The sequence below is a fragment of the Clytia hemisphaerica genome, unplaced genomic scaffold (assembly GCF_902728285.1).
Source record: "Clytia hemisphaerica strain Z4C2 unplaced genomic scaffold, Clytia hemisphaerica genome assembly, whole genome shotgun sequence".
NCBI classification, from domain to species: Eukaryota; Metazoa; Cnidaria; class Hydrozoa; order Leptothecata; family Clytiidae; genus Clytia; species Clytia hemisphaerica.
The window spans coordinates 3143541-3162052 of NW_027103562.1; the positions used below are offsets into that span (position 1 = coordinate 3143541).

The following is an 18512-nucleotide window of genomic DNA, read 5'->3' on the forward strand; positions in this document are numbered from 1 at the left end:
CACAAACACAACAATCTATGAGAAGAAGCTTAGGAATGTATAAAACCCTACCAACAAACTTTCGCGTTTTTGGCATTTTTTCGCGAAAGAAAAATGAAATTTTCCTAAAAATCGCGAATTTTTTTCCCAAGTTTTCAAAGCCGAGGGGAGTCGATATTATCGATATCATCGCACTGACTAGGATTCGGAATGGGAGGAAGAAGTGCAATAGTTTATTTTTCATTTATTAGCATATCACTCTTTCGATTGAAAAAAAAAGAGATTTGAAATAAATTTTTATTCACTTTCCCTAGCCACTCGCGAAAGTTTTTGCTACTAAATTTGAACATTCAAAAAAACCGCGAAAGTTTCTTCCGTAAATTTTCTTCAAAAAGTAAAAATCTCGAAACTTAAATCCGCGAAATTTCGCGACTTTTCAGTCCCGCAAAACTGTCTGCCCGCAAAAGTTTCTGCCTTAACTTATTCCGCCACATTGTCAAATTTTCCTACCAAAGTTTCTTTGACGAAATTCAAAGTATTAGTTTGAGTAAAGAAAACGGTTTAAGTTAATTTCATACTCAAAGTTTCATGCCATCTAGGATTCAAAAATTCAAAGTATTCGTAAAAACTTCCCAAAAATTTCTTGTCGATTCCGAAACTCTGGACTACAACAGCCCAATCTCCCGTCTCCGAAAAGGGACCTATATTTCCGAAAGTCCATATAAAATTCGCCCAATCCTATGTCGGGTTCCACCGCCCCCCCCCCCCCGTTATACCAAACATTAAAAAAGAGGGTGTGTTCCAAAAAGAATTGTACATATAAACTAAATACAGCAGATTAGAGTCACGCAGGAATCGCAGAACAATGGAATTTCTACGTATTGGACAATGTAATTGTTTAAAAAAAAACTTCCCCAGTGAAAATGACTAAACTAAACTAAAACTAAAACACTGTCATCAGAATATCTATAAAAGTTAAAGTAACAACTACCTTATTACACGAATATTACTAGTCATTTTATTAACACAAACATTTTATTAATAAAAACCCCCTTAACAAAAAACCAGCCGTGTCCTTAAAAAAGCAAATAAAATTCGTGTTAAATTTATGCGTGTTAATTTCAAGGCCGTTGAGTAATTGCCTAGTAATATTCGTGTAATAAGGTAGTACATCAATCATTAATGACTAACAAGTACGAAAGATACAAAAAACGACACACAGAAAATCTCATGTATATTATATGCTGACTCAGACAGTTGAATAAACAAATTATTTATCACCGATAAATGTAAACAAACCAAAAATCAATATTACGTAGGATGAAGAAAAACCTTATTTCGTCTCAAGGTAAATAAGATCCGTTGTTTTCCGATATCCCGATCTTTCCCCAGTTTCACCTGGGAAAATCCATCATTATGGAAGCAAACGTTCGAATCTGCAGATGAGAAGAGTCACTTTCTCACATTGTCGTCAATCGAGTCAAACTGAGAAATTTATTTAGAAACGAGGGTGCATCTATCGCCAGCGATGTGCAAACACAAATTGATTTGTTTCCTGAAACCACAACATAACATTCTTCCCTATTGTTGGGGAAACCCAAAAAACTTCCTCGAAAATCTAAAAATTCTCTCTCACTGACAAGTTTTCTATATCAGCACTACCGTCGGGGCTTTGGAAGCTCTCATCCAAAACGCTAATGCTAGATTGAAAGAAAGATCTGAAAGCAAAATCTGAAGATCCATCGCTATATTTCGAAAAATGTCCAAGTGAAGACAAAGAAAGCGCTAAATTCGATCCGTCATTCTGAAAAAGGCACAAATCCCAGGGCTTCACTTTTTCTTCCTCGAGAAAGGTTGAAGATGCCTCTCTAGCCTTCCAGACTTTAAACTCAATGATAAATACCCTTTATGGTTGACAAATATGACAGAAATCGTGTTTTGGGAAACAATCATCTCGCTCTATCTTTAAAAAAATTTAAACAATTTGAGACAATGTTCACTCCAATCAAAACTTTCCCTTTCTAAAGCCAACAAAATTTCATGCTCCTGCTTCACAGAATTTCCAGATTGCATTGGTAAATTTCCTTCTCATAAAGAGATAATTATTGACATTTCATTTTCCTCGTAATTTGAAAGGGTCTGATTGGAACAAATGAGATCATTAAGCTCATCAAATGTTTTTAATGATATGAAACGAAAATCAATCACCGAAAAATGACGATAACACAGATTTTATGATTATTCCTTGAAGCATATCTAGTTAAGATTTTTCAATAAAATTTATACTCTAAGATTATACCAATATCCTTCGCTAGTCTGCTTGTTCTACCAAGAAAATAGCTTCTTGATAAAATTGACAATGAAACCTCCCACCAAAATTATACACAAATGACTAACCATTTCGAAAAAAACTCTCAAAATAAGATGGCAAAATTCCATTAGATGTATCACATAAAACAAAACCAAACATGATACCATACTTTCTTATTTTGATTGGAATGCCATGCAGTTTGTTATTGGAACCAACAACTTTTAAGAGCACATTATTGTTTTCTTTATAAGAATCTTTTAAAGTCAAACATTTTTCAAAGCACTTTCCTCCTCACAACGTTTTCCTCGGGAAATAGAGTTCCAATAGCGTTTCGTCGTGCAAACGTCATGATTATTACTTCTCTCATTTCACCGAAATTCAATCCCACAATCCTTTTCGTCTTAATTCAAAAGTCGTGAAAGTTATTACTTGTTCTTTGTAATTGATAGTAATTTGCGTGCAAGCGTAATTAACGCAAAAGTTGACGGGATTGAATTTCTGTCAAACAGAAAAATCAATGTCTATTTTTAGATTCACTACGGTATGCTATTAAGTAAAAAGATGGAAAGTACAATTTTTACCCCCAAAGAAGCCTTTCTTATACAAGTTACCTTATATACTGTTTAAATCGTTCCTTGGTGAGCTACTCTTGTCTCCTGAATAGACTTACTTACCGTGAAAAGCACCGGTCGAAATCATATATCGACACTGTGCCGACCAATCCAGATTCTATTCAGCGCGCAATCAACGCAGAGAAAAGTAACCATGACAACCATCCAAGATCTTGGATGAAGTTCAAAGTTGATATTTTTATTCCCGTCGTTGAAAACACGACTCAAAAATGTCATCAAAGCTTTTTAAAAAGAGTCAGTGATAGAGAATCATAACATAAAGTCTGTTTATTATTTCGATTCACTCTATACATTTGGGGATCATGTAAAAGATTTATTTTGAAAGAAACTCATTTCAATTACACTTAGAGATTTCTGGGGAATTCGTAAATAGTAAATTGCATACCGATACAGTCTGCTAGACATTAATATGGTAATATTTGCTCTTCATCTTAGATTTTTTCTACAGTGATTAAATTGACACATGCGCGATAAAATTTCTATTATTGGTCTTCAGAGGTTGAAATATTCTCAACCTCTGATACTCAGGGTAAGACTTACGTTTGTTTATATATTTACGATTCAGTTTGTGGAATAATCAGTCGTTCGTCTAAAATGAGGATGAACCATGTCTCTCTTTTGTTAGTTTGCATCCTTCACAATGTCTTGAATAATCCTCATCGATTTCGTCTTTTTCATAATTTTTCAAAATAAGGCATTTGAGCATTTGCCATAAAACTCTTTTATATCCTAAATTGGAAATTGAACACAGTTTGTCTTTTATTTGTTTAACGCTACGGTTATTCTAGAATAATCACATTTTCTAAGTTAGGCCAGTTCCCCTTGATGGTAGAATATTATTGGCAGCCCTCATCACACTATCATTCCAAGTTTTGTGCTTTTGTTAGGATCACGAACCCAAAATAGTTGCAATTAATATATAGTATGCAGAGGGGTCTAACCCCCCAATTACAAAAGTTGTATTTTGTACTGCTCTATTCAGATACTGAATTTGAACGATTTTCTATGTGGCATTTTTGCATCAGTGGAGGCCAATATGCATAGCCCTCACAAACTCATAAATTAATAACCTGTCTGGCTATTAAGATACCGGGTGCACCACAAAAAAAGTTTCTCTCTTTGAAACCAATTTTCTCGAAATCTAAAAATTTTAAAAGAACCATTTCTATTTCATTGGAAAGAAGAAAGATATACTTAAATTTTGATGGATCATTTATTAAATTGGATTCATCAAATCAAAAGTTATGCTCAATTGAATAGAAAAGTTACTTTCGAAAAGTGAAAAAAATGTTAAAAATCAACCTATTAAATCAAACAGAAGCATAATTACATGATACATCAGTATTTTTGTTTCAGTCATTAAAAATGATAATTAGCTGTCTAAATGACCTTTTGTTGTATAAAGGAATGTTGAATTTCAATGAAATGAAAAAAATCCGTCGAAAAAAGCCAAAAAATCTGGTAAAATTCCATAAAAATACATCAAATACGAGTTTCGAGGTAGATCCAGCCTTGCATAGACTTTATCCAGTCTAGAACGAGAAATCTGAGGAAAATTTCGGTAAAAGTAAATTAAAGTGATTTTGATGAAGATTTTAAACCCTTTCGACCCTTCAGTTTCAAAATTTATGTGTTTAGTTACTGAAAAATGCTCCTAATCATGTAAAGGCTATTTTAAAATAAAAATTTGATAGGTTGATTTTTAACGATTTCGAGCACTTTCTGAAAATCTAATGAATCAAATTTAATAAATGACCCATCAAAATTTAAGTTCATCTTTCTTCTTTTCAATGAAATAGGAATGGATAGGAATCGCAAAAAAGCAAAAAAGTTTCTCTCTTTGAAGCTAATTTTCTCGAAATCTAAAAATTTTAAAAGAAAAATTTTTAGATTTCGAGAAAATTAGTTTCAAAAAGAAAAACTTTTTTGTGGCGCACCCGGTAGGTTAATCAAAACAAACCTGATTTACAAAACTTACCGATGGTTACCATCATAAAATGTATATCTCCTAATCATAAAAGTGATGTCATCCATAATTATGTTTAATATAATTACTAAAATATTTGAGATTACATGTAATCCAGAAGTATCTGGAATCCCCCACCATCTTACAATTTATGTATATACTCATGCAGCAAATATGAGATTCTAAATGGTTAGAGCAACGAGCGGAACAGTGGTTTTGAAATTTTGCTGCTTTGGTAGGTCAGGCATTTGATGGTTTTGCAAGTTTCCCTCCACACCACTGGCACTGATGCAAGTTAATTACCCGATCTCACGCACGCTAATATTACTTCAAGTCAAGAGGTCAAGAGCAATGTATTGAAAAAGTTTGGACCAGAACTGACATTGAATAATATTGAGTATTTAGGAAAATTGCTTACCTGAACTTTTTAAGGTGTTCTCTGGCTGTCACTTCATGACTTCTCCCTGTATGTTTTGCTGCTGTTGCAGCAGTCAATCTGAAAGAAATTTTCAGTCTGAAAAAAAAATTTAAGCATTTTACTTTCACTTTCGTTTTCAAATCGGCCTCGTTTCCAAGAACCATTTCGCGCCTTTTCTGACAGCTTAGCATCCAACTTTAAAGAGAATGCCAGTCTTGCTCTAAAAAAAAGCTAAATTGCATGTACAAGAATGAGGAGAACAAGGATTGGCTTCTAGACTTTTGATAATAACATGTTTTCTGTTTTCTTGCCTCGCTGGACCGGAGATGGGTTGCGTCGTTTTGCAGTTTGGGTCCAGAGAACTTCTGTCATCTGTCAGATTAGCTTTCCAGGTAATAAAAGTATCTGCTATTGCTTTTTGGCTATAGTTTTATAACATGTTCTAAAGTTATATTATCATAGTTTTTTATCTAAAGTCTACCTCTTTGTTTTTTTTTCATTCAAACAGGCTGCTCTGTCTCATTTTTTTTTTTAATAGGTTTTTTTGGCTATAAGCCTTGAAGAGACACCACACAACTGACAACAGACAGAGCTGAACTTTTGTTTTTAAAAGGAAAATATCTTTTCTTATGACCTTCCTTTGTCTATGAGAGACAGCATGTTGATGTTCACGCTAGTTACATTCTGCAATTATCTTTTTTTACAGATATCTTGTTGAAAACAGGACCCTCTCATCTCGGCGCTCCGGAATGAAACTTCCAGAGTTTTCCGGAGCAGCTAAAAAACACTATTTTTCTCTCCGGAAAGTTATGGAGCTCTTCTGGTCAGTGCGTCACAAACAGCCATATAGACAAAACTCAACATTCTCACAAAAGTTGTCTTTTTGATTTCCCAAACATTCGTCTAAAGCGTTCACTTCCACAATAATTTATGTAATTGCAATTTCGGTTAGTCCGCAGTCGGCTTCAACATATACACGTGTTTTTATTTACGTGACCAAAGTGCCTACTAAAACAATCCGGGGGTTAGTGGCGAAGCAACACAGCAGATTATTCGTAAAGTAAAGAAATATCTTTTGGCATTGACAATCAAATATAATATATTATATTATATCTCTTTAATTCAAAAATCAAAAATTCATTTTTCATTCGCGAAAAAAAAAAAAAAAAGAATTAATATTACATACTAAGATAGGGTGCGCACTCGTCGGGATTTTTTGCGTGGAAAAAGTTGAAAATCAAAATTAGAACATTCCATCCATCATAACTTATCCTTAACAACTCCAAACTTGTTCATTCTTTTTTTTTAAATACTCAGAATTTATCAGAGAAAACAAAGAAAAAAACCCCATCCCATTACCTACCTTCAATAAAAAGATATACCATTTATTAGACATCAAGGTGAAAAAATGGCGACTCGGAATTCGTGGCACCACCGTCTACCTTGACCACAATTTTTCAAATGGCTATCGCTAATGAGCTGGATTAGTTATAGACTCGCGGTTTTTTTTATAAAACGCGGGAAAGATAGTACTTTAGTTTGTCACGTGGTAGCCTTTTCGATAATATACGGGCCGTCTTTGAATCGAGAAAAAAGAAGAAATTTCGATTTTTCGGCACTTTCCTGAAATTTTTATCAGGGCTACCATATATGGTTGGAAAGCTAAGGGTTTCAGCTTTTCATTGGTAAAATTTGTTTTTAGCTATCATTTCCAGGTCATTAGCGATAGGCTAAAGTTTAACAGTCATCGGGCCGATTTTCAGACCGCGCCAGCAAAACTTCTCACGCCCCGCCACACGGAAGACTAGATTTCATCCGCCATTTTTGGCGCGATTTTGGTGCTTCCGAAAATTATTTCTTGCTGGCGTGGTGTAAGGAGGCGATTCTTTGAAAAGGTGGTTTTTTGTGATTTGAAAATGGAATAACTTTGGAACTACTTAACCAATTTTAACAAATTACCCCTCATTTTTCTCACAAAGGTAAGGACTTTCAAATAAAATTAGTTTGATTTTCAAAATTTGAGGGGAAAATTTTGGCCTGACCACCCTAACTAAGACGCCCCCGTCTTTTACTCTCGTTTAATTTCCGATCTCGGAACGTGCAAAACGCCCGTCCGCCCAATCAGCTTAAATTCACTTTAATTGTCCTTTGACTTTCAAAAAATAGTATTTAAAAATTATGAATTTATAATAATTACAAAAAACAAAAAGTTTGATAATTCATTAGTGAAATATTCAATAAATTCCTAGTTTCAATTTTCAGTGGGCGTTTTTCTAGGGCTTCGTTTATCGCGCAATTTTTGCGTCACACAAACTTTCTCGGCCGCTCGTAATAATTATGCATTGCCAAATTTGGTTCTCCATTGTCAAGTCAGGATCGATGGTGACGTCACCATAAAAAAGAAAGGATTTCATCAGTTTTATGCATATATTAATTTGCGAGATATTCTATTCGCAGCGCGAGCGCACTTTTCGTAGACTAGTCGGAATACTTTCTTTTACTAGCAGGATTGATGGTAATTTTCATCTTCGTTATTTTTAAAATGAAGCACAACCGAAAAAAAACGAAACTTCAGAAAGTTGCATATTTCCAGTGAGTAAACGATTCTGACAATTAACAAAATTGTTGATGATGATTTTTTTTCGGTCAGGCAAATGTCTCATATTGATTGGGGGTTCTAGTCTTGACCCCTAAGCCTACGCGAGATTGAAGCGTTTGGGTAAACGAGACAAAACTCCAAAAAGCTGGTGTTTTGAAGCGCTTCCGTGCGATCGAAATATCGCTGTTTGTGACACACTGCTGGTGCTTCCGGAGCAAGTGATTTTTAGCACACGTGTTCTACAAACAGTCAGGAGATTTTGCCTAATTAGGAAAGTTTTTAGTATTTTTCCGAACTTCCCTAATTAGGAAACCCTTTCCTAATTAGGAAAGTGCTTAAAAAAGTTACCTTTTCTCCCAATCACTTTATAATCGCAAGTTCTAACCATGACCATTAGTTTTAGTAAGTCAAAATTGGTCTATGTGCAAAAAAATATGAAATTCAATGGGCGGAGCGTTGAGATATACCGCCCTGAAGAATAACAACTTTCCTAGTTAGGAAATTTCAAAGCATTAAAGTCCTGGATATATTTTGAAATTTTGTTTCCGTATCATGTAGAAAGGGTCTTATCAGGTTAGTGTTTTTTCAAAAGCCATATCTCAAGCACCCGCTTGAAATACAACTTGAAATTCTTTCAAATCCTCTGGAAGAGGTTAGTATCTATCAAATTATGTTGTTGGGAACATGCGACTTTTTGTATTTTTTGCAAAATTTATGAAAATAGTTTCACTTTCCTAATTAGGAAACTTTTTTTTCCTAATTACAGGTAGGAAAGGGTTTCCTAATTAGGAAAGTTCGGAAAAATAGTAAAAAACTTTCCTAATTAGGCAAAAACTCCTGACTGACAAAACATGGTTAAAGTAAATATGCAGATGTTTTAAAAAAATATTACAGTCTTTGAGGATGTGGTTCAGCCATTAATGAAATTGAATTTGCCACATTATATTCGAAAGCATCACTGGTCTAAATTTCGAAAAAATAAAAAAATGTGAGGTACTTCACTACCCATGAGTTGGCTTTTTCTTTTTTAATATGTGCGTGCGCAGTTAGTTTTCACATGATAAGCAGCAGGCGCTATTGTAATTACATCGTGGATATCTTGCTCTGGAACACCGGGACGTTCCGAAGTTCCGGTACAGACCAATCGCAGAAAATCGTGCTCCGGAATCTTCCAGTGTTCCGGAGCATGAAAAAAACAGAACTTTTTGCTCCAGACATTTCCAGAGCGCCGTGACGGTCCTTTGAAAACAGGCTAGAGAACAGGTATTTCCCGCTCAGAAAACAGTTAGCTATACTAGGCCATCTTGTGTTTACTTAGGAAACTGTCTAACTTTCCGAAGCTTCTTTTTCAACTAGCCAAAGTCCTTGTCTTTTTCCGCTAGGAAAGGCATAGAGTGCAGAGGGGTTGAAGCCCCCCCCCTGAAGGTTCAGCCCCCCCTGAGATTTTGCCCCCACCAAAATTCGAAATAGACAGCCCCCCTACCAAAATACAAAAAAAAATTTTAATTTATGCTTAAAAATCTGAACTGTCAAATCTCCACGAATGCCATCGAAACCCTTCACGGATCCACACTTTGGCTTATTACTTTTCTGAGTTTCTTTATTGTTCATCTATAACACAGAAGAGAAGTATAATACCGAAAATTTTCCATAGAATATGAAGTTCACAATAAATTTATTGGCCTTGTATAGCTAGAGGAAAATTTTCCTTCTATAAAAAATAAAATTTTATAAGAAAAGTAAACTGTTATTTTGAAAAAAGTGAGTAGAAGACAATTCTAATTTAAAAAAATTGTAAACACCACATGAAAATAGCTGCGTTCTTTATTTGTCATTCATTTCAATAAACAAACTTTATCACATATCACACACCCGCACCACTGACCTTTATATAACGCTGGACCAAGCAATATCTGCCATCTTTGTTTGTAGTTTTTTTGGAATTGGTACCCGAGGAAACCCGAGGAGGCCATTGCAGTGTTAAAAATTAAAGTCTAACGCTGCTACATCATCAATAGAATTTGAGGAAAAGTAGACCTAGCGCACTCGATGCATTTACACAGCTATCGAGTAGTGCCGCCATTAGGGTACCAATTTTCAAAAAACTCCGATCAAAGATTTTGCTTGGCTGGGATTGAGAAGCTTGGTCCAGGGTATATAAAGGTCAGTGACCCGCACGCACACACCACAATACAAAAAAAAACAAAAATGTTAGAATGGAAAAAATTTCAAACAATGCAAGGTCTTCATTTTGCATTTCCACACAAGAGAAAGAGATACCAAATGTATATGTCTTTTTTTGAAATTCTAATCAACAAACGTCAATAGTACGACTTCATTCTTACACAAACAAAATACCAAAATGTACAAAGAAAAATTTCTTAGTTCTTGGAAAAAGTTGTTAGGTTAGCCCCCAGTCAACAGACCTAAACAAATAGCCCCCCCTGAGTAAGTAGCCCCCCCCCCCTGATCTTAGGGAAAAAGAGCCCCCAACCGGAACTTTAGGTTCTAGCCCCCCCCCCTAAGAGCCAGGGGGCTGCATTCTATGAAAGGGCCAAATGAATCTTAGTGTGGGAATGAGAACCTTATGCAAAACGACGGAGGGCACTTTTTACTAATTACCTTCTCTGCTTTTTGGTCTACCTGTAAATTCAAATAAAAAATTTGTATCCCAATTTTTAATATAAAAATTAAGGTAGGGTGGTAGAAGGTATATAGGGAATTGTCATTTCATAACACTAGCAATTTAATCTGCAGCTAGTCAATTGACGAGGGACATTTCATCTTTGTTGCTCGATGAAAGCTTTTTCTTTTCAAGAAACATTGTCAGGCTTAACCTTATCATTTATTACCTGGAATTAAATTTACACAGAAACATTGCTAGTAGTGTTTCTATTCCTATTGATCAACAATTAGCAAAAAACTTTTACAAAATTATTTTTGCCAATATGCAGCCTTAAAGAGTGCAATCATCAGTTAAAGTACAATTTAGTATCTTGAATTACAATCAGAGAAACTTGGAGAAATTTCATTTCAATAATAATAATTGACATCTGGAACTGTATACATCATGAAATTCTTGATTATAAAGCAAATCAGTTCTACTAATTCCCACGAAATATTTCCATCACTGTCCTCTAAAACTAAACTGTAGTCAATGATATGCACAATGATTTTGTTCCTTTCATTTTCAAGATTTTCTTCATTGAATTTTTTAGCAATAAAATTAGAATGTAAATAAAATGACAGGGAGTACAATAAACAAAAGATTGAACCCCAAAATGGAATCAATTCAGCCGGTGACTCATTGTCCAAAGGTATTTTTCGTTTTATCTTCTCTATTGCTGCAATTGAATATCTATACTTCTAGTATATATATTTTTTCAAACTAACTAAGATAATCTAAATATTCATTAACCAACAGATGCGTTTTTCTTACTTTTCTATGATTTAATGTAGTGAACTGGTTTTTACCTACAAAAACATATTTTTTGGATATAAATGATTGAAAGGGTAGGAAGGAATCATAGAAAGGAACCCTACTTTAGAATTTATCAATACAAAAGCTTGTCCGTATCAAGTTAAGCTTGTAGGAAATGAAGAACTTTGACCAAATTACAGATCACTTCTTCACTATAACTATAAACTTTCTTTTTGCACAAAGCTTGATTTGAAAACAAAAGCTTTAGAAGATCAGAATATGAAAAAACGTGGAAGAAAGAGGAAGCGCATCACCTGCAGTAGCTCAAGGCGAGCAAAGAAGTCAAAGATCGAACCTCTCATAATTACCACTGAAAGTAAGTTAAAAGTAACCAAATCTTGAGAACGGTGTTTTTAAAGATCACAAGATTATTTCATTTTTAAGATTTTAAATGCCAGTATATATTTTACTGAAGTGAATTCTCCTCTATCTCAAACTTGTTCCGCTCAATGAAATGGGGACATATTCTTTAATATTCTTTTGTATGCAACTTTTTCATTTTCCCTTCTAGAATGCTGTTTCTGTTTGATGGGACCTGACAAAGAAAAAGGAACTTTTTTTCAAGATCAAAATTCTAATATTGCTGCACATCAATTTTGCTTGGTATGTTGTATTTCATGATTTTCCAAATTAATCGTCAGCCGTGCAAAATTACTCGAATCTGATTGGTTTAGAGGAGTGTGATTAATCGTTAATTGCACTATTACCACTTTTTTCACTCTTCGGCGGGGGACACTTTTGTCCCCTTATTCTTTTCTCTCCCAAGTCCTGTGTCAGAGACTTTTTTTTACTATATAATAAAAAACAAAGACATTTTTTTTCTTCAATATAAAAAAGAACAAAGAAATTTTACGTTACAATTCGCTTTGTGTACATAAGTTTCGAATGTCAAAAATTTTCCCTTTTTCTAAAAAAACTATGATTTACTAATGATTATTTACTGACGATTACCTCGGAATGGTATGTTTTGTCGTGCAATTAACGATTAATCACTCGTAACAAAAGAGAAAATACCGTAATTTGATCAAATTGTTCATACCCTTTTTCTCAGAGTGATTCAAATCTTATTTGGATGTACTGAAGCTTTATCCTAGCTATAAGATTTAAAGATTTTGTTTTTTTGTTTACTAGCTTTTTTCGGCTGGTCTTCCACAAGCCGGAGAGGACAATGAGGGATTTGAAGGTTTCCTTGTTGCTGACATCCTCAAAGAAGTACAGAGAGTTTCGAAACTAGTAAGAAATCTTTGTTGCTATTCTAATGCTTTGTTGTTTTAAAAAGCTTTGAAGGTGTTAACCAGAAAAATAGGACTTAAACTTTCAACAAAAAGTATATTCATAAAGTAATTTTTAATCTGAATCCTTCTATTAAACATTAAAAAAATTTTGCTGTTCAGGACTATTGAGCTGTGATACTTGTGGAACGTACCTTCTTATAAACCTGTATACGTTATATCAGATTGTATCCTAATCTCATTCTATTCTTTCTTTGTGAATTTTCAGATTTGTAAATTTTGTGGACGGAATGGAGCCAACCTTGGTTGTTGTGTTCAACATTGCCGATCAATTTATCATTTTAATTGTGGATATAAGGAAGGATTACAGTTCCAATTTTGTGGATCTTTTGAGTAAGCTTTTCAAGTCATATTGGCATCGAAGTGTAAATTTTTCAATCTTCTTAGTTTCTTTACCATAATCGAGAAGAAAAGTACTCTCTATTTGATAAGAAATTTCAACTGCAAACTTGGTTTGAAACCTTATTCATACATGAAGAAGCAATACAGATTATTGAAGACTGAAATCCCCTTAAAGACATGGACACAAAAATCTTCAAAAGATTTTGAAGAGTAATTTTATGGATATTGGATGTATTTCTTTTGGCATAAAAGCATGGAAGAAGAAGTGATTCTGAAATTCTGAATAAGCTTAAGTTTTTCTTCCTTTTTTACTTCATAGCAACATGTTTTAGAAAGTTTCTCACAATACTTTATCTCCTTTTAGCACATATTGTCATGTTCACCGATCACATCAAGATTTATCGCTAGTGAGAACCAAGCCAAAACACCAATTTTGTCCAATTTGTTTAGAGAATTTTTCCTCTGTACCACTAGTATCCAGTGAAACAGTATTGAAAACACCTTGCTGTAATAATGTCTTTGTCCACAAAGAATGTGTGCAGGTGAGAAAAAGAAATCTCTGAAGAAATATCTTGAAGAAATCTTCTTGGATTGCATTGACCTTTAGTTACTAGATTTTATTCCAACATTAAACAAAACAATTATGCTGATAAACCTTTAGTTAGAATTCCTATTTTGAAGATCATTGTCGTAAATGCCTTTATTTTGCAGTATCCCTTTTTGACTTGAATGATTTGACTTTTTAAAGTCTGTCTTAAAAGCCAATCTGGAACTATTCTTCTAAAACTCCCTTATAGCCAGAAGTACGAGTTCTTATAATCCCCCAATGTCAAAATCATAAGATAGACACTGGAATATTCGAAAGTGTTCCTTTATAGTTTGACTTCCGCAAAAGTAATGAGATTTTCCTTATAAGTGTATTAGATCTTTTTTTCTGAAACTCTAACTCTAACCTGCTATTTTTATAAACTTATTTAGAGACAAGCCTCAGTGGCAGGTTACTTCTTTCGATGCCCTTGCTGTAATAATAAAGATGAGTTTGGGGATGAGATGGCAAAATATGGAATCTATATCCCATCAAGGTAGTACTTCATTCATTTAAAATATTTTTAACAATGTAATTACTCTCAATGATTTTTATCAAAACTCAGGCTTCATCTAATTTCTATTTTCAAAGGTTGAACAACTATTCTGTCTTCTTAGAGATGCTGCTTGGGAAGAATCGAATGCTTACAACGACTTATTACAAGAATACGATAAATGTGATTTCAACAATTGCTCATGTACCAGAGGACGAAAATATTCCACTCAAGCAGGGTTTGTATTTCATAATGTGTTGCTGCTTCTGTCCTTCCCCATTAATTTAAAAATTTTGCTTGTAGATGCTATGTGTAAAAAACCAGTCTAAAAGTCTTAAATTATTAAGATTATCCATTTTTAAGTTGCCTTTAGACTCTACCTTAAAGATTTCTTAAACCTTCTGTAATTTTAACTCTTTATTTAGAAAGTGGCATTTACTACGCTGTTACCTATGTGGCCAAAGTGCAGTTCATGTTAAATGTCTTGGTCGTTGTTATATACCAGGTATTGGCTACGTATGTGCCACATGTAACAAAGTTGCCAAACTGAACAAAGAAAATATAGAGACTGTCCAACAACAAAGTTATACCGAACGTTTAAAAGAACATAAAAGAAGGTTGAATCTCCTGAAATCGAGAAACGACCCTGTGTTATTAGCATCTGAGGTCTTTAGTAAAGAAATTTTGCGTAAAAAATTTAACATTGTGAATGATTGCAAAGTAAGGCTGAGGAGATTGGACATAAATATTAAAAGCAGAAAAATGAAGTTATCCACAGCATTGAAGTTTCTTCAAACACCAAATGAGAACAAGACACATCTGGTGACGACCAAATCTGGTAAGGTTGTGAAATATTTTAAAGCAAAGCACTTTCACTAGACAGACTGGTTGCATAGGTTGCATATGAATCTCCTACCTAATCATTTTGTGTTTTCAGTGAATTTATGACTATTCTAAACAAACACAAGAGGAATTTTGAAAATTTTTATTGAAAGTCTTATTCTTTACTTCCAGTACTTGCTCCAGTAAGAAAATCTCCACGGAAAAGCCCTCTTAAATCCCTCATTCAAGTTCAGCCCAAAAAACTTGGCGTCAACACAAATTACATGTTTCGTGATCGAGGCTCAAGAGGAGAGAACATGTGGCTTGAATCCCAATCTGACTTGAGCGAGATCAACTCGACAACTTTAAAAACAAACAATGAAAATAGAACTCATAAAGTAATATCAAACGAAGATGATGATTGTCACAGCGTCATTGATCCAAATAACAATCAATTTGTGAACAAAAATCTTGAAAAAGAGGAATTGGATAACGAGTCACCCAAAGGCAGTACAGCTGATACCCAAGACAGGGAGAATATTGTGGAATCTTTGAAACAAACCGGTATGAATACCAAAAGAAAGCCAGCCAAACTAGTTAGTAAAGTAGTTAGTGCCTTCATGCAAGTTTTTCCTTCAATTCAATAATTTTTTTTACTAAACTCACTTGAAATTTTTATTTCGAGCCATTAGTGCAGTATGGAAATGAAGTTAATGCATGGTCGTCCATATTCTTTTTAGTGTAAAGTTTTCTTTAAATTCTCATACTTTTAGAGTTGTCAAGAAAGATTGATGTCGGCGATTGGAGAGCTGTAGTATCTCACTTACAGGAAAGGAGAAATGGCAATTGTGGGACAGATTGCAACGAGCTTCAAGTAGAACAATCCAAACTTGTTTTTCCAGAAGTTGAAGAAATTACGTCTAATATCAAACTTGCTGAACGATTGAAATCTGTAGCCGTTAAACACCAAGAAACAGCGAATTATTTTCGCCCAAGAGAAAGCAAAGTAGAATCTGACGTCTCCACAATTACTGGAAAATTTGACTCTCAGATGATGAGAACGTTAAAAAGTAAAGATGCCATCGTATCTGATGAAAAAGTCAATGAATCATTTCAAGAAAAAATTAAATTGATACCACCTATTTCAAAAATAGCACCAACAAGCACAAAAGATGCCAAACAACCCAAAAAATCAAAAACGTCTATTGCTGAAGAATCAAAGCATGTTTTAAAGTCCATTAAATCAGAAATATTATCTCCCAGAAATAGGGAAAACCAAAATATAGAAACAAGACCTTCTTCCACTCTCTCAAAAAACACCAACACTACAATAAAATCGATCCAACAGCAATATTTGTCACCCAGGGCTATCCCAACTATCCATACCACTATCAGATCTGGTGCTGTTCCAACAATGAGATTGAAACCGCAATCACCTTTCAAAGTGGTCTGGTCACCAAATATGAAGGTTTCATTGGATGATTTCTTAAACTCGCCCCAGACTCCTGGTCGATGTTTCTTAGGCTTTGACATGGATTTAAAGCCAATATACTGTGATAAATGTAATTTTTGTGTTACACCTAAAACGTCAACTAAGCAGGCTAAGCTGACATCAACCAAATCAATATCTACGCTCTCAGAATTATCCGAATCGAAGCTGGTTGCTGATAGTAAAACTAAAACTTCAATTACCCAAAATGTTCCCTACGCCTCAGTAACCAAGAATGCATTTACACCAAGGGTAACCCGAGCTAGTAGTATCAGGTCGAAACAAATCATGACAGAGTCACCTTTGACTCCGGATTGCTGTTTCTTGGGTTTTGATAGTGAGTTAAAACCTGTGTTTTGTAAAGAATGCAAGATAGCCTCTCCGTCTGCTCGGACCACCGGACCATGCTCAAAACAACGGAACTTTCTGACACCTATGAAAACTGATTTTGCAGATTCCAAATTTGGTGGCTTCATCAATAAAGAAAACCTGATGACATCTAGAAAACAACTTTACAGACCAGATGAAAGGAAGTACATTCCAGTCCCTTGTTTAGATATCAAACAGCTTATCGGTAAGAACCCAGATGATGAGAAATACACTAAGATATGGACACCCTATCAAGATTGCTCGCAATTATTTAGACCATATTCTTACAGGGATGCGAAGGTTGGATGTGGATCAGATACTCGATCCAATGACATTGCGATGGCATTATTGGAGGAGGCTTTCGAGAACGATGACGAATTGGTTATTGCCGTTGAATCAGGTTGATTTGATGTGGTTTCAAACAATTTCATTGAAGGAAGATCTGGAGGTATTGCTTCAACCGTCGGTGCAAATGATCTTGTCCATGGATTGAAATTTATGGAATCCATTGAATCTTCATCTGTATTCATCGTTGAATGGACTTGATATATTGTCGGATAGTTTCAATAGGGTTGAATATTTATATGAAATCAATCCATTGTTTGTTTCTCATGGTTTAGTGTTGTCGACGCAATTGCTTCGGGCTCTATATGAAAACAGTTAATATGCTACCAATATTTTTCATCGTTCAGTTTGAATGTCTGCTCTAGAAACAACACTTTATATTAAATGCACCTATTAACCCTCAACGATGCGGTTGGCTTTTAAGAGGACTTGAAAGGTTTTTTCCCGGTGCACCTCATTTTAAGCTGCTTCCATAACAAGGCAAATTTCGGCACAAAGTTTTATTCCGTACGAGAGGCATCTCCCTGAGTTCCTCTGATGGGGTGAGAACTATAAAGCATTCGAATAGCTTTACTAAAAAATTTCAATACACTTGTTTTTACGATACAGTCATCGAAAAGAATTTCCCATCATACTTTCGTTACCATTCTCCTCCAAAAGCGTTAAGGGTTGAGAGGTGTATTAACACATCGGTCAAAAAGAAGTAGAAATACCCTGTCAAGAAAATTTGGTATTTCGATCTGTTTTTATTTTGTTACAGCAAAATACTTATAGTGTAAATAGACTCGTCATGAAAGACATTATGTTGCATATATATATATTTTTTTTTTGATACAGTTTTTAAAGATGTAAAAAACGACATTTTGGTTTTAGCACGAGTTCTGAAAAGGGTCAAATTCCTAATTCCTAGTCTCCCAGTGGCAGATTGTATCGTTATCTTGCGCTTTGAATTATATCTTACACGTTTTTTTTTTATTAGAACCTAGTTTATAAGAACATATAGGCTGAAACTCGTCGAAAAATTAAGAACATCTTAAGAACATGCCCAGCCTCAGTTTGGAAAAAAATGACAAGAAACTACAATTTTTTCCTCTTTTTAAGCAGTTTTAACCGAATTTAGGGGTGGATCTTCAAAAGTCGAGAGTCAAATATTGTCCAAATTTTGCCAAATTTAAGTGCTCTTTATTTTGTATCATATTGTCGATTTAGAGTAGTCTGAAAAATTAAGAACGCATTTGAGAACATTTTAGCTGAAAATTGCTAAAAAAAATAAGCACATCCAGGCTCAGCCAAATTTTAGGTGTTCTAATAAAAAAAAAACGTGTATATTATAAGTTAATTATATGGACCTCTTATTCGAACTTCGTGCAACATTTCTTAGCAAAGTA

The 18512-nt window shown here is 34.4% G+C and overlaps 1 protein-coding gene across 1 annotated transcript; it reads left to right on the forward strand.

Moving 5' to 3' along the window:
* The first annotated feature begins 11106 nt into the window (after positions 1-11106).
* Positions 11107-17264, forward strand: LOC136800750 (uncharacterized). Its single transcript, XM_067057406.1, has 11 exons — positions 11107-11222; positions 11570-11702; positions 11898-11989; positions 12518-12619; positions 12887-13011; positions 13385-13562; positions 13999-14102; positions 14224-14337; positions 14525-14937; positions 15114-15485; positions 15695-17264. The coding sequence occupies exons 1-11, from the start codon at positions 11148-11150 to the stop codon at positions 17182-17184; spliced, it is 3198 nt and encodes a 1065-aa protein (XP_066913507.1). The 5' UTR covers positions 11107-11147; the 3' UTR covers positions 17185-17264.
* The last annotated feature ends 1248 nt before the right edge of the window (positions 17265-18512 follow it).

Bases quoted from the DNA above. Each gene is read 5' to 3' on its own strand.
- LOC136800750 (XM_067057406.1), top strand. From the start codon at position 11,148: ATGACAGGGAGTACAATAAACAAAAGATTGAACCCCAAAATGGAATCA. The intron at 11,990-12,517 runs GTATGTTGTATT...TTTGTTTACTAG, and splicing joins CTGCACATCAATTTTGCTTG to CTTTTTTCGGCTGGTCTTCC. The intron at 13,563-13,998 runs GTGAGAAAAAGA...AAACTTATTTAG, and splicing joins TCCACAAAGAATGTGTGCAG to AGACAAGCCTCAGTGGCAGG.